The 13,424-nt window shown below is 54.2% G+C and overlaps 1 protein-coding gene and 1 long non-coding RNA gene across 2 annotated transcripts; one reads left to right on the top strand and one right to left on the bottom strand.

Annotated features, from left to right (window-relative positions):
* Positions 1-363: 363 nt before the first annotated feature.
* Positions 364-10,047, bottom strand: AJUBA (ajuba LIM protein). The gene is made up of 8 exons (XM_020909518.2): positions 8,702-10,047; positions 5,847-5,948; positions 4,129-4,196; positions 3,958-4,020; positions 3,136-3,266; positions 3,002-3,053; positions 2,106-2,174; positions 364-1,660 (listed from the first exon to the last, which is right to left on the bottom strand). The coding sequence occupies exons 1-8, from the start codon at positions 9,735-9,737 to the stop codon at positions 1,535-1,537; spliced, it is 1,647 nt and encodes a 548-aa protein (XP_020765177.1). The 5' UTR covers positions 9,738-10,047; the 3' UTR covers positions 364-1,534.
* On the top strand, positions 5,939-7,735 carry LOC139035584 (uncharacterized). The gene is made up of 2 exons (XR_011488190.1): positions 5,939-6,539; positions 7,563-7,735. It is a non-coding gene; the product is annotated as an uncharacterized lncRNA (long non-coding RNA).
* Positions 10,048-13,424: the final 3,377 nt, after the last annotated feature.

The raw sequence follows: 13,424 nt of genomic DNA, 5'->3' as shown, positions 1-13,424 counted from the left end.
GCAGACTCTAGAGTCAGGTGAATACACCGAATGTGAATGCTGGTCCCCTAACTTACAAACTGCTAGTACTGGGGAAAGTCACCTAAGCTTATGAAGGCCCAGGAGGCAAGTATAAATTGCAAAGAAAACCAGCATCTTCCTTCACCCTTTCACTTTCTATTGCTGTTGTCTGTACAACCTTTGTTAGTCAACTGAATAGGCCACATGCTTGTTTGTTGAGAATATATTGATTGGCCTTTTAATAGAACGAATGTAGTAGACAGACCTAGGCATCAAAATCACATTGAGTTGTTGTATTTTTCAAGGCATCTAAGTTGGAAAAGAATATTGGATTAAGAAGCACAAAAAAAATGATACATGAAATGTTTGTACCAATTATATTTATTGCTGGAAACTTTATACTTAAAAAAAAAAAAAAGTTTGGGATGTCCCTGGTGGTCCATTGGTTAAGACTCTGAGCTTCCAATGCAGGGGGCACGGGTTTGATCCCCGGTGGGGGAACTAATCCCACATGCCACATGGTGTGGTCAAAAAATTAAAAAACAAATTTGTTTAATGTTTGAAAAGTAGGTTAACACAGAAAAAGATATTATCCACAAAGGTAAGAAGCAATCCAATCATTTACAAAGTGCTGCAAATCTGATAAATTTTTGTTGCTGATAACTCAAGAGTACTCTTAGATGAAAAGATATAAATCTGAAATACCCAAGAACAGAACAGAACAACTAAATGGCTATAAAAATACCCAAAAGGGAACTCAGTTTTTGGCAACCTGATCATTAAGAGAAGTGAACTTTAAGTAAACTTTCAGTGAACTGCTTTTAAGAGGTCTAGCCAAACATTAGAACCAAGAGTTTTGCCTCTCTGGCTCCCAGAACCTCAGAGCTTGGGAGTTGCAGTGGGTAATCCTGGTTCCCTCTGAGAGGCAGCAGGTCCAGAGAGCTGAGCTACTTCTAATGAACCAAGTGTAACAGTCACTAAGAAGAGAGTGTGTGTGTGCCTACAAATGCATACTAGAGATACAGACCAGAATCAGACCTTTAGAAAGTACTGGAACCCACCTGTATGTGCCTGTCACATGCTACAGCAGTCTGTACACAGGGAGAAGGCCAGTCACCCCTACCATGGCAACTAGAGGGCTCCTCCTCCACATCCATTTGGAATGTCTTTTTTCTAAGAAAAAAATTATGTTTGGCTGTGCCAGGTCTTAACTGTGGCACACGTGATCCTTGATCATCACTGTGGCACGTGGGATCTTTAGCTGCAGCACGCAGGGTCTTCAGCTGTGGCATGTGGGATCTAGTTCCCTGGCCAGGGCTCGAACCCAAGCCCCCTGCGAGTCTTAGCCAGTGGACCACTAGGGAACTCCCCCATTTGGAATGTCTTGATCTTTGGGTCTCTGGCCGTTGGGGTCCTCCCTAGGGGGCTCTCCTGCCAGGCCTGCAGTGCCTTTCTTGCCTTGGCTGGCCTCAGAGGGGCCCACTGGCCAGAGGAATTTGTCAGTGGTGGTGTTGGCAGCAGCAGTGACAACATCTCAGATATAATTGGCAGGGGGCTGCCGGGCACTGAGCCTCTGCATGTGACAGCCGTGGCAGAGCAAGTGCCCATCTAGAGGGAAGCAGCAGCAGCCTTCCTCATCACTCAGCTGCATCCGGCAGTCCTAGGAAAGAAAGACACTAGTTCAGCTCAGCCCGGGAACCCTGGACATCTGGGGAGTCTGCCTTGTGCAGCACTGAACTCCCAGTGACTGGAAGAAAGCAGGTGGGGTTGGAGGGGATGAGCACCCAGAGAAACCTGGGGGCAATACCTCAGCTGGACACCAGGTGTCGCTGCTACAGCAGAAATAATGAGACAGGATCCCATTTCCAGCTGTTACCAGGAGTACCTAGTTTTAAGAGTCTTGATTCTGTTGATGCCTGATTTACAAAGGACTAAAGAACCAGGCCCAGAGAGAGTGGCTGAAGGGTGAGAAAGAGACTGGAGATGGGTCAGAGCACCTTCCCGGTTTCCCACGGCCTATACCTCTCCTACAGACAACGGCAGTTTTCAGACTTCACTCCCCCAGCCCCATTCCAGCTCTGGGTGCCCCGGCCCCCAACACTGACCTCGCAGTGGTAGCATTCAAAGTGATAATCTCGGTCCATGGATATCACCCTCACGATGTCCTCACAGCCCTGGAAGAATGCACACCCCCGTGGGCATGAAAGCAGCTTGACAACCCCAGCTTCACCCTCCCCACCTGGCCCCCTCCAAAAAAAGATCACACAGAGGCCTCCAGATCCTCTCTGCCTCCAGCTGTAGCTTTTTTCTTTTTTGGCTGCACTGCTGGGCACATCAAACTTCTCCGACCAGGGATCTATTGCACCTGAGCCCCTTTCAGTGGAAGCTCAGATTCTTAACCACTGGACCACCAAGGACATCATCCTTCGGTAGCTTTGAAATGGCCTTTGCAAACCCTCTGGGAACTTTCCCCCACCCTGTTCTTGGTGCCACCTCCAGAAGGGCAATGTGTCCCCTCTTGGAGCCTCCCTTCTGTTTGGGGGCTCAGACCTTACAGAGAGGAAAGGGGCATGCAGCGTAAGTAAGCTAAGCTAGGGACGAGGAGACTCTGCAGGGTCTGGGTCCTCACAGGCTTTTGGCATCTTTCCCGAGGCACACACAGTGTAAATCGTGTCTGACCCCTTCCTAGCAGCCCTGAGAATTCTTCCCACCTTTTCCCAGCCCCTACATCTGGGAGCTGGTGACCTTGACTTCAGAGAAAGTCTCCTTCTCTGGACTGGGAGAAAAGAGATGAAGCCTGGACCCAGCGAGGCTGTTGGACAAGTCCAGGCCCGGATGTTGGGGTCAGGGTGATGACCCAGAGAGCAGAGTCACACGGGAATCTTCGAGGAGTGCATTCCTCAGCACCACCGCCTCCCATGGAGGCCAGGCAGCCTGTTCCCCATCCCTCCCCAGAGGCGGCAGCCCTGGCTGCCCTGCAGGAGAACCCAGACACACTGACCTCTGAGGGGAGGATGGGCTGGCCACAGGCTGCGCACTTAGGAGCATAGCTTCTGTAAGGGAGAGGACAGAGATGAGCCGAGGTGGGGGCTCCCTGAGCTGGGTTCCACACCACACCCCGTGGGGCGGACTCACTTGTGGTAGTCGGTGACACAGTACACCTGGTTGGAGAAGTCCACGGTAAAGGGGATGCCGTCCAGGCATTTGTTGCAAACGATGCATCGAAAGCAGCCCGGGTGATAGGACTTTCCCATTGCCTGGAGGATCTGGTTCATGGGGTGGGCGAATCAGTCTCTGCTCTTCAGCTACTGATGACTGCTGCTCCCCCTAACCTCATCCAAGTCCCTGCTCTCCTCCCTCAGCTGTGTGATCCAGGAGGACCAAGCAGTCTTAAAAATGGATGCAGAAACCCTGAAAAACGTCTTAGGGAGCATCCAGACCAGTGTTTCTCAGCTTTGGCTGCATATCAGGATCACACAGGGAGGTTTTTAAGCCCATCCGTGCCTGGGTCCCACCTAGAAGTATTCACCACAGTCTCTGGTGATGACCCAGCCCTGGTATTTTCTTCTCTTCTTCCCAGGTGATCTACTAGGCTGCCAGGGTGGGAACCACCAAGCCAAACCAACTCCTCCTTACAGAAAAGAAAACTGAGCTTCAACTGATCTCAGCCAGGAACAGAAAGGGGATTAAGACTCAGGACCCCACACTCCAGGCTCAGGCAGAGGGCGGGCGGGGCTGTGCCTGCAGTTAGGGAGGGGCTAGATGGCAGGCTGAGTAGTCCAGACTTGATCCCACAGGCAAAGAGAAGCCACTATAAACAGTTGTTTGGGCAAAGAATGGGATGCAAGTGATTGCTGATGTGTTTCTCCCCCCTCTTTTCCTCAGGATCCATTTAGTTCCTGATTCCGCCCCTCGGCCCAGCAGCCTCACAGTCTCAGCTGAAGACACTTTGCTTACCTTCTCCAAAATCAAGTGACCACAGACACAGCATTTCTCAGCTGCCTCCTGAAACCCTGAAAACTGGGAAGAGAAGACCAAGGGAGGAAATTACAGGCTGAGAACAACCTGAGGAGGGGGACCCCAGCAGGCGTGGGAACCAACTCCAGACCCAGGGGACCGCTCACTCACCAGATAGTCTTCCTCACAGTACACAGAACCATTGACGCTGTAGAAAGCCTTGCAGCGCAGAGTCCGCCCTGGAAGCAGCAGAGAAGACGCTGCAGTCTCGCCGGGGTCCAGCACTGGGCATCCCCGTGGCGGGGTCACTGCTCTCTGATGTTTCATGGTTCACTTAAACCTGGACTTTAGTGCTTGTCCTCCTAACTGCTGTCTGCCCCACTTCCCCACACAAATACTCCATCTGATGCAATTCCCATTTGCTTTGGTCTTATTCCTGCCAATTCCCCTCTCCTTTGCTCACTACTTCTCCGGCTCCCGCCTCCTCACCAGTTTTCTATGCCCCTGCTTTACACGAGTGCCTTCTTCTCCAGTGTCTGGCCTTGCTCGGGAAGCCACCTGGGAAAGCGAAGCCCACCACAGGTTTGGGACAAGGTTCAGGGGCTCTGAACAAGATGCCATACAATGTGTTCAAACGCAATCACACTGTCATGGACTCTGCCCTCTGGGACCTTTCAACCCAGGAGCCTCCACACAGCTCTCCTCTGAGCCCTCTCTGCCTCCCCGGGATAAGCTCCATGGAGGCCAGGACATACTGGAACAACCACTGGGGACAAAGTGCTTTGTTTGGGAGCAAAGTTGGTCCCCTTTCCTGCCACACTAGACTGTTCTGTTTCCCCAATTTTAGAGGGCCCCAGAGTCTCTGGGGTCAGCAGCAGCCCAGGATCTTCTGCAAGCAGACAAAGCTGGACGATTCCCCATGAAACCGACACCAAGGAACTGTCCCAGGGTGTCTAAGTTATCAAGGATCAGGAGCAATGAGACGAGGGCGGAGAATGGGCAAGTTGCCCATATCTGCCCTCCTCTCATCAAAATCTCCACTTCCAGTTCTCCCCAGTGGTTCAGAAAAAGTTGATTTAGAAACTTGTGAGACACAAGGGAGTATAAGGAGGGAAACAGACATTCCCAGAAGAGGCTCTATAAACAGAAGGACAAACAGACAGATGAACCTAAAGGGAGTCAGGCAGAGGCTGGGAGTGGCGCGGAAAGAAAAGCTGAGTGCTGGAGTCAGACAGGCAGAGATAGGAGATTAAAAGGTTCAGCAAAGGAATCAGAGTGGGTACGGGCGGGGGTTGGGGGTGGTAATGAGGGAGGTGAGGGAAGGGCTGGGGAGTTGAAGCCACTGGGAGCACCCCCCTGCAGGCGGGCCTCCTGAGCTAACAGCAGCGGGCATTCCTGGAGCGTGATGTCATCAGCTTGGCATGGCCTGGTGGCCTGCACTCCAGCGAGGTGGCTGAACTCTGACCAGCCAAGAGAAAACCCCCCCTCTCCACCCCCCACAGCTCCCCACTCCCCCAGCCCACCCCACCCTTCCCACATTCCAGTCTTTCACTGTCGCCCCAGGCAACTCGGCTGCCCAAGACCAAGCCCCACCAAGGAGAGGCCAGAGGGCTGGGAGGGAGTCCAGCCTGGGCAAGCAGGAAGGCAGAAGAAAGGAGGAACAGAGCAAAGGAAACAGGCCGAAGAGAGGGAGGGCTGACTCTGGCTAGAAAGCTGACCCGGCGTGCGGCGGGAGAGCCAGGTAGCGCACAGACCAGGGGAAGCAGGAGAGACGGCCAAGGCCAGACCAGCAAATGGAGAGGCACAATTCTGCTCTCCCTGGGCACTCATGCGTGTGTCCGCACTTGAGGCCTCAGGCCTCGTCCAGAAGGTCTGGGGGCCGCACTCACCACAGGAGCAGCAGACAAAGCACTGGGTGTGATAGAGGCTGTCTAAGGCCTGACAGGCGTTGCTCTGCCCGTAGATGCCTTTGTTGCACTTGATACACGTGCCTGAGAAGAGAGAACAGCTTGTCAGCATCACATCCCACTCCCCCAGCTCAAGCCCAGGCAGTCGCCATCTTTCCTGATGGCAGAAGACCACCAGCCACAAGCTCCGTTTGATGGGCTCCATTCTGGGAAGAACGAGTCAATGGGATGCAGCCAGGGCTTGGCTGGACAGACTTACTCTTGTTGACTGATTAATCAACAGACATTATCTGAACATCCATTTAGCGCCAAGCAAAAACACTGTGCCCAACACTGTGGAAAACTGGAGAAAGTCAAAGGTCCCCGGCTTTCAGATGCTGGTTTCTGTTGGGGAGAAAAGACTAAACAGGCAAGGTCTGATCCCTGGGGCACTGTGTTGACAGAGATGCAAGTTCATAAGGGCCCAGCAGCAGCCTGGAAAAAAATGTCCTAGCGAAAGGAGGCCAGGCCCAGAAAGCCTCTCCAGGACCTCAGTTTCCCCATCTGTAAAACGAACTGCTGTTCAGTTATAGAAAGAGCTCTGCTCCATACCTCTAAGCCTCCAAAGATGGTGAGAAGGATGTGGCTCAGCAGAGGGCCCTGTGCAGACGGACCACGTGAGTGTGACTCCTCTGGGTAGGTGGCTGCTGAGAATGCAGGGTGTGTTCCAAGGACTGAGGGTTGCAGAGGAAGAGGGGGGAAGGGTGGCAGAACCCCTAATATCTCCCTGTCATCTTCTATAATAGAAGAAGCAAAGCCGAACTGCTCTTCCCCAACATCTCCCCTGAGATACATAACACCAGGCTCTGGCACCCGCCTTTCCTGGGTGTGTTCTTCCCTCCTTCCACTCCCCAATTCCAGGCCCATGAGTGAGGGCCAGGGCTTGTCTTTGGGGAGCAGATCCCAACCGGCCCGCCTCACCCCTCACCCCACCCCACCTCTCCCCCTCGGCACACTGCCACACTCCTTGCCTGTTGGGGCCCATCCCAGTCTTTGCCCAGGGGCTTGGGAGCCCGTGCAGCAGCTGCAGCGACTGATGGGCCCAGGCCTGCCCTGCTCCCACCCACCCTCTGGCAGCTGGGCAAGGCTGGAGCCAAGGAAGAGGGCCCCTACTAGGCGCAGGAGTGGGAGGGTAGTTAGGTTGGGGGTTCTGTCAAGAGGAGGCAACCTGACCCCTAGGGAGAGAGGCCCCTCCCCACCCACCCTCTGCAGGGAGGGGAGCTCTCTGCCCCAGTGCCAGGGGGGCCTGTTAGAGCCACTTTTGGGGCAAGCCTTGGACATTATGGGAAGATGAGAGCAAAGTGCTCAGGCACGTCCACCTCACCACCTCTAACCTAGAACATCCACGTCTAAGTTCTTCCTGCCATTTCTCCAGCACTCTCTCCCAGCAACTCTTGGTTCTGATGGCTTAGCTGAGAAGACTTCTGTCCACCCATCAGCGGGTCTCCTGGCCTCAAAAGGAAACTGCTAAAAGGATCCTGTCACCTAGGCTCCCTTGACAAAGGGTTATCTGCTCTGGGCTTTCTCAGGTGGGGGCAAACAGGGAATGATTAGAGTTGAACTACGCAGGGCCCTTTCAGCCTTTAGCCCCTGCAGCTTCTGAACCTCCTCCCAGTCTTCCTTCCCTGGCTGAGTTCCTCTCCTTATTTACATTTCCAGCCAGAGTTCTAGAGCTTGGGGTCTACCACATGAACATGGATGGTGAGAAAGGTGAGAAGACGCTGGGAACACTGAACAGGCTCACAGACCTAGGTGTGAGCCCTCCACTTCTTTCTGTACTTCCTATCGCAACCAGATCAGCATTTTTTAATATAGTGAAGTGTGTCTGTGGGTCTTGGCTAAAAGATCATTCGAGACCGCAATACCCTCCCGTAGCTGGGTCGTACAATAGTTAATATTTCTTGAAGTTAACTGCGTCGGAAGAGAGGCAGAGACCAGGTTTCTTCAGCACCAGAAAAGTAAGGATTCTGAGCAGGTTATGACCAAAACTGATGGTCAGGTTATTTCTGGCAGTTACACACGGTCGTCATCCATCCAGGGCCATCCAGGGGTGATGCCGTCCCGGTGGCCAAGGCTTCTGCCCTGACTTCCGGAGGATGGGAAAAATAGAAGCTGACTCCACTGGGTCTGGACTTAAATGCCCACGCACGCACGCAGCCAGCAGGACTGGGGCCAGCCAGTAGCAGGGTCCCTGCTTTCCGTCCAGCGCTTTCTTCCTCCCCCCAGGCTCCATTTCCCCGACAGCGGCCAGAGCTCCGCGCGTGTTAGGAAGCAGCTCCCCCACCCCCTGCACCCCACCTCCGCCCAGCCTAGCGCGGCCGGCCCCGCCCGCGGGCACCTGGAGCGCCCGGGCAGGAGCCGGCACGCACGCTGCCCGCCCGCCCCGCCCCCCCACCCGCGCATTCCCCGAATTCCTGCGGGAGGAGCCTGGGCCCGGGTGGGGGCGCGGCACGCAGGAGCCTGCAGGGGCACGGCCGTCGAGGGGGTTTGCTCTCACCGCCTCATTTGCCCCCCACCCCCCACAAGGCCTCCTACCGCGAAAATACCCAGGCTCTAAAGCCTGAGAAACTGGGATTCACGAGATCTTCGGGGCGGAGGTGGGGAGGGGGAAGCGGTGAATTTAACAGGAATAAGATGCCCGTGGTCCATTTGAAACCCACTGGGTATGGGAAATTCCTCTTGCTTCTTTCCTAGCCCCGCGTCTCTGCCTCCGACTTCCCAGCGTCAGCCGTCGGGGAAACGGGCAGCCGAATGAGGCGACCGGTGCTTTCCCGACCCTAACCACTTCTCTCACTCACCAAAGTAGTCCTCTCTGGACTCTGGCTCCCGTATCCGGGCCCGGGCGGCCTCTGGAACAAACGCACCCGGCGGCTCCTCGAGACCCGACGTCTCAATCCCCGCGGATTCTCCGCGGACGCCGGCTTCTCGCCCACCTGTGCCCACCGTCAGGCGCAGCAACGCTGTTAGTTCATCCTGGTATCGGGCGCCCGCGGCGCAGTCCCCGTAGCCAGTCACCGAGTGTCGTCCGGGTTGCGCCCCTCTTCTCTCCAAGGGCCCTGTCGCTCCCACTCCGGCCCCTGCTAGAGCTCCCGGGCTGCCCAGGGCCGGGGGATACGAGTGGCGACTTTCCTGGCAGCCGAACCCCGCGGGCCGATGAGCGCACAGTCGGTCCAGGGCAGCGTGGAGCTCGGGGTAGGCGGACGGCACCCCTCCAGAGGAATAGCCCGCCGGAACCCCGGCCAGGGGTGGGCCAAACAGGCATGGCCCGGCAGGCAGGGGGCTGCCGTGGCGCTGGTCGTAGCCCATGCTGATGCCGCTGGTACGGTTGCTGCAGGGTCGGCTACCTCCGGCTCCACCAGCCCCCGCCCCGTCCAGCAGCAGACTGCCCCGGGGACTGGACGGCTTGCTCGCGTCGCTGGCTGAGCTACTGGCGAAACTGGAGCGGGGGCTTAGGGCTGGGGCCGTGGTCTCCAGCCGAAAGTCGGGGGGCAACGACTGAGGTAGAGGCAAGGCCCGGGAGGGAGGCGGTCCCCCCGGAAAGGAGCCTTCGTAGCGCGGCACCTCAAAGGAGCCGCGCGGGTTCCGCTCAGCGTCCAAGGGGCCTTGCTCCCGGGCTGGCTCCAACGGCTCATCCCCAGGTCCCCCAGCAGCTCCACGGGGCCCTGATTTCCTTGGTCCCCCCAGCCCACTCAGGCGCCCCTTGCCCGGCCCGGGGGTCCCATCAGACCCAGACCGGCTAGATTCACCCTTTCTGCGGCCGAACTTCGCGCTGCCTGAGTCCGAGAGTCTTAACTTCTCCAGCAGGCGACTGGCTTTCTCCCCTAAACGCTCCATGCCCTCGGGTCTGGGGCGTCCAGCCCCCTCCCCGCCCGGCACCCTGCAGCGTCTCGGCGGCCGCTTCTCTTTCCCTGCGGCCAGACTCCGGTTCCCGAGGGGCACAGGATAGGCACAGGGGTTTAGCGGGCGGTCCGGATGCCCGGCGCCAAGAATCCCGCAGCATCCCCCAGCGAGAGGGGTTTCGTCCCCCCGCGCATCAGGGGTTAAGCGGGGCTAGAAGGGCCTACGGCCGCAGCTGTCCCGTCCGCAGGTCTATCTGTTCACGCGTAGACTCGCCCGGCAGCCCCCACTCTCCCCGGCCCCCGCCCCCCTCGCTCACACTCAGCACCGACTCAACTTCTCTCCCAAACTTTTGTCTGCCTGGCCGGATCTACTTTCCTGGAGGGCGGAGCGCCGAGCGCGAGAGGAACAGGGGTGTCGGCGCAGGAATCCAGTGCACCGGTAAGGGGGAGGGGGGGGGCGGGTGCTGGTGCTAAGTGTCCCGGAGCTGGAGATCCGCCGACTGGATGCGAAAGGAGGGCGGGGGCAGTTTAGACAGTTGCTACTCTATCACTCAAGAATTAGGACAGGAAAAAGTGGGGGAGGGGCGGGGAACTCTTTGTTCGCAGTTGGAATGCGCGGAGGGGCACGGTGGAATGTCGCGATGCGAGACCGGGCGACGCGAGGCTTGTTCTGCGCAAACACCGTGACTTTGTTCCTCGTGTGGGCACTGTGGGAGATCAGCAGGGAGTGATGCAGAAGTACTGTCATGAGACAGAGGGAGGGAAGAAAGGCAGACACAGAGAGAGGTTCAGAGACGCGAGACGCGTAAGAGCCCAGGAAAGCGAGGAAGCTTTTATAGAGAGGTGGTGGAAGACAGGTGTGGAGAGGAGAGAACGACCGAAGGGGATCGTGAGTGGTGCGGGGATCGAAGGCTGGATAGACCTAGAAGGTGACAAATTAGCGCAAATCCAGGGAGAATGAGAGAAAAACAGATAAGCTGAGATAAAAAGACAACTCTCTGAACCTAGAACTCTGTAATGGGTGGGAGGGAGCTTTAGTGTGTGAAAAAGGAGAGGAAAAGGCTGGAGACTAATCTCTACCTTCGGGGTAGGACTGATAGAAGGATAGATAGACACCCCCTGGTGTTGGGAAATGAGATTTTTAGCAAATATAGCAAGTGAGTGGGGATAGAAGGCCTGGTTTGAGGTTTAGCAAACACCCTTGGTTGACCCATAGGAGACTGGTGATCAACAGTAAGTACTAACCTAAGGGGAAGAAGAAAAAAAAGTTATTTAGAGGCGACAGCAAGTGAAAGTGATCAAGGTGGAAAAGGAAAAGAAGCTGTTCTTGGAGGATCAAGAATAAGGAAAAGAGGAAGCCATGGCTGAAGCTGAATACACCTAATTAAATATCAGCCAACTGATTTTGCCCAGACTAGCACATGGGGCGTGGGGGAGGGGAACTGAGAAAGAAATGACTCCTTTGTATTTAGGTAGTAAATTAGTATGAAAATGATATGCAAACAAATCATGCATATATTTTCATCTCAACATTTTGAACACCTTTTATAATCTTAGTGTAGCCTTAGGGAATGGAGAAAGGAGGTTAATATCTTTGGGGAAATCAATTTGGCACAAACTATTAGGCTTCTTTGTCCTAGCTGTATTGGCTCCCTGACCTCATCTCCCCTGAGAATCAACGTGTTTCCCAGGTCAGGCCTACAGCTTTTCTCTCATCCAGAAGAGAGTTTGCTCTCAGACTGGAAGCAGGTTGCCTCCAGAACCTGTCGTGAGCTACGTCTTCAGGATCAACCATAAGCTTCTCCCTCCTCTCCTGTCTCCACATGGGGAAGGAGAACCTGGATTCTTCCTTCCAATTACTTACATCCTCCAATATTTGGGAACTTCGCTCCTCTGGGGTTAGAATGGGAGAGTAAGTCTTATGAAAAGTTTTGATGCCATTAAAGGAGCCCCATCCAGGAGTTGGTGGTGCAGAAATGGGCAGAGTTGGGATCAACAACCTGTGTTTTCAGGGGATAACAGAAAGCAGACAGATGAGGGGAGGGTGTGGCATGCTGACAGGGTATGCTCCAGCAGTGCTCATGACCTTGGAGTAGACCCTCCATAGTCTGAACTGGAGCTAGGAGCTCCACAGGCCCTACTGTCCATCCCCTTAATTAAGCTCTATAGACACTGGTGATTCCCAGATCCATCTCTCTAGCCGAGACCTTCTTGGACTTAAAAAACTCAGCTGACGACTAGCATCTTTACTTGGTTGTCTCAAAGGCGCACAACACTCTAAACTGACCTCACCTTCCCTGCCTCCCAAAACTGGCTCCTCCAGCATTTCCTGAGTGAATGATACCATTTTTTTAACCACTTAGCTACTTACGCCAGAAACCTGAACATCAACCTTACGTCCTCCTTCCTTAACCTCAAATCCAACTGAATCCTATCACCATCTATCAATTCTGCTTCTGAAATAGCTTTCAAATCTGTCCTTCCCTCATCACTACTATATGTATATGTCCTATATCTCAGGCCATCTTTTCTCTCCTGGACCACTGCAAGTGTCTCCCTGCCTAGGCTTTCTCTCCTTCCCATCCATCATATACACTGAAGTGAAATGATTCTTCAGAAACACAAAACCGATCATCTTATTTCCCTGTTAAAAACTTGTCAACGAGGGACTTCACTGACAGTGGTTAAGACTCCATGCTCTCACTGCTGAGGGCCCAGTTTCGATCCCTGGTTGGGGGAGGTTAAAATCCTGTAAGCCCCGTGGCATAGCCAAAAAATATATTTTACAGAGTGTCTTACCCCTCCAGCCTCTTCTCTCGGCATCATCCCCTCCCCAAATGGTTCTGCAGCAGAACTGCACGCTGTCTGTGCTCTCTTGCCTCTGGACTTCTGTACTTGCTGTTTTCCCTAGGGCTGGAACACTCTCTGCCTCCTCTTCCTTCCTGGTTAACTCCTCCTCCTCTTCCAAGCATCCATCTAAGCACTCCTCTGAGAAGCCTTTCCAGGCCACCAGAGCAAGTTAGCTATCCCTGTGGTACACAGCCATGGCACATACACGCTCCCCGCCCCCCCCAATCACACTTATCACTGTTCATTTCATTGCCTACTTAAATGCCTGGTTTCCTGACTAGATGATAAAACTTCTGCTCAGCATCTAGCCTGTTCAACAGAGTATCCACAGCACCTAGCACAGTACCTGACACCTAGTAAGCAGTCAATATGTTATATGACTGACTGAACAAAGAGAAAGCTATGTTTACTTCTCAGTCTATCCAAAAATGCACACATTCTCTGTGTGTGTATGTTCTGAATTTGTGCTTATGCATACACAAACACACATACACCTTCCTCAAAATACAGTTTGGCTGACAGAACTAAGAGATAACTACCATGACCGCACATACTGCTTGGTCACACAGTGGGAAAGAAGCTGCTGGTGAGACAGAAGAATTCTTTAAGCCTTAATTTCCTCATGTATAAGTCAGGAATAATAAATGCTTCCTTATATAACTGAATAAACAATAGCTATTACTTCTAGATCCCAACTCCAATTAGGTACCGAGCTTGTGCTCTGCTCAGAAGCATCAAGTCCGTGACTGAAACTGTCCACCAGGTGGGAGTGTTACCCTGGCCTGCTGCTGCGCTGCTTCCACTGCAGAGCCAGACCAGCAATCCGGGGAAG

Source organism: Odocoileus virginianus, chromosome 6, assembly GCF_023699985.2.
Source record: "Odocoileus virginianus isolate 20LAN1187 ecotype Illinois chromosome 6, Ovbor_1.2, whole genome shotgun sequence".
Classification (NCBI taxonomy): domain Eukaryota; kingdom Metazoa; phylum Chordata; class Mammalia; order Artiodactyla; family Cervidae; genus Odocoileus; species Odocoileus virginianus.
Note: the sequence above shows the minus strand (reverse complement) of the source record. Positions and strands in the feature narration are given on the sequence as shown.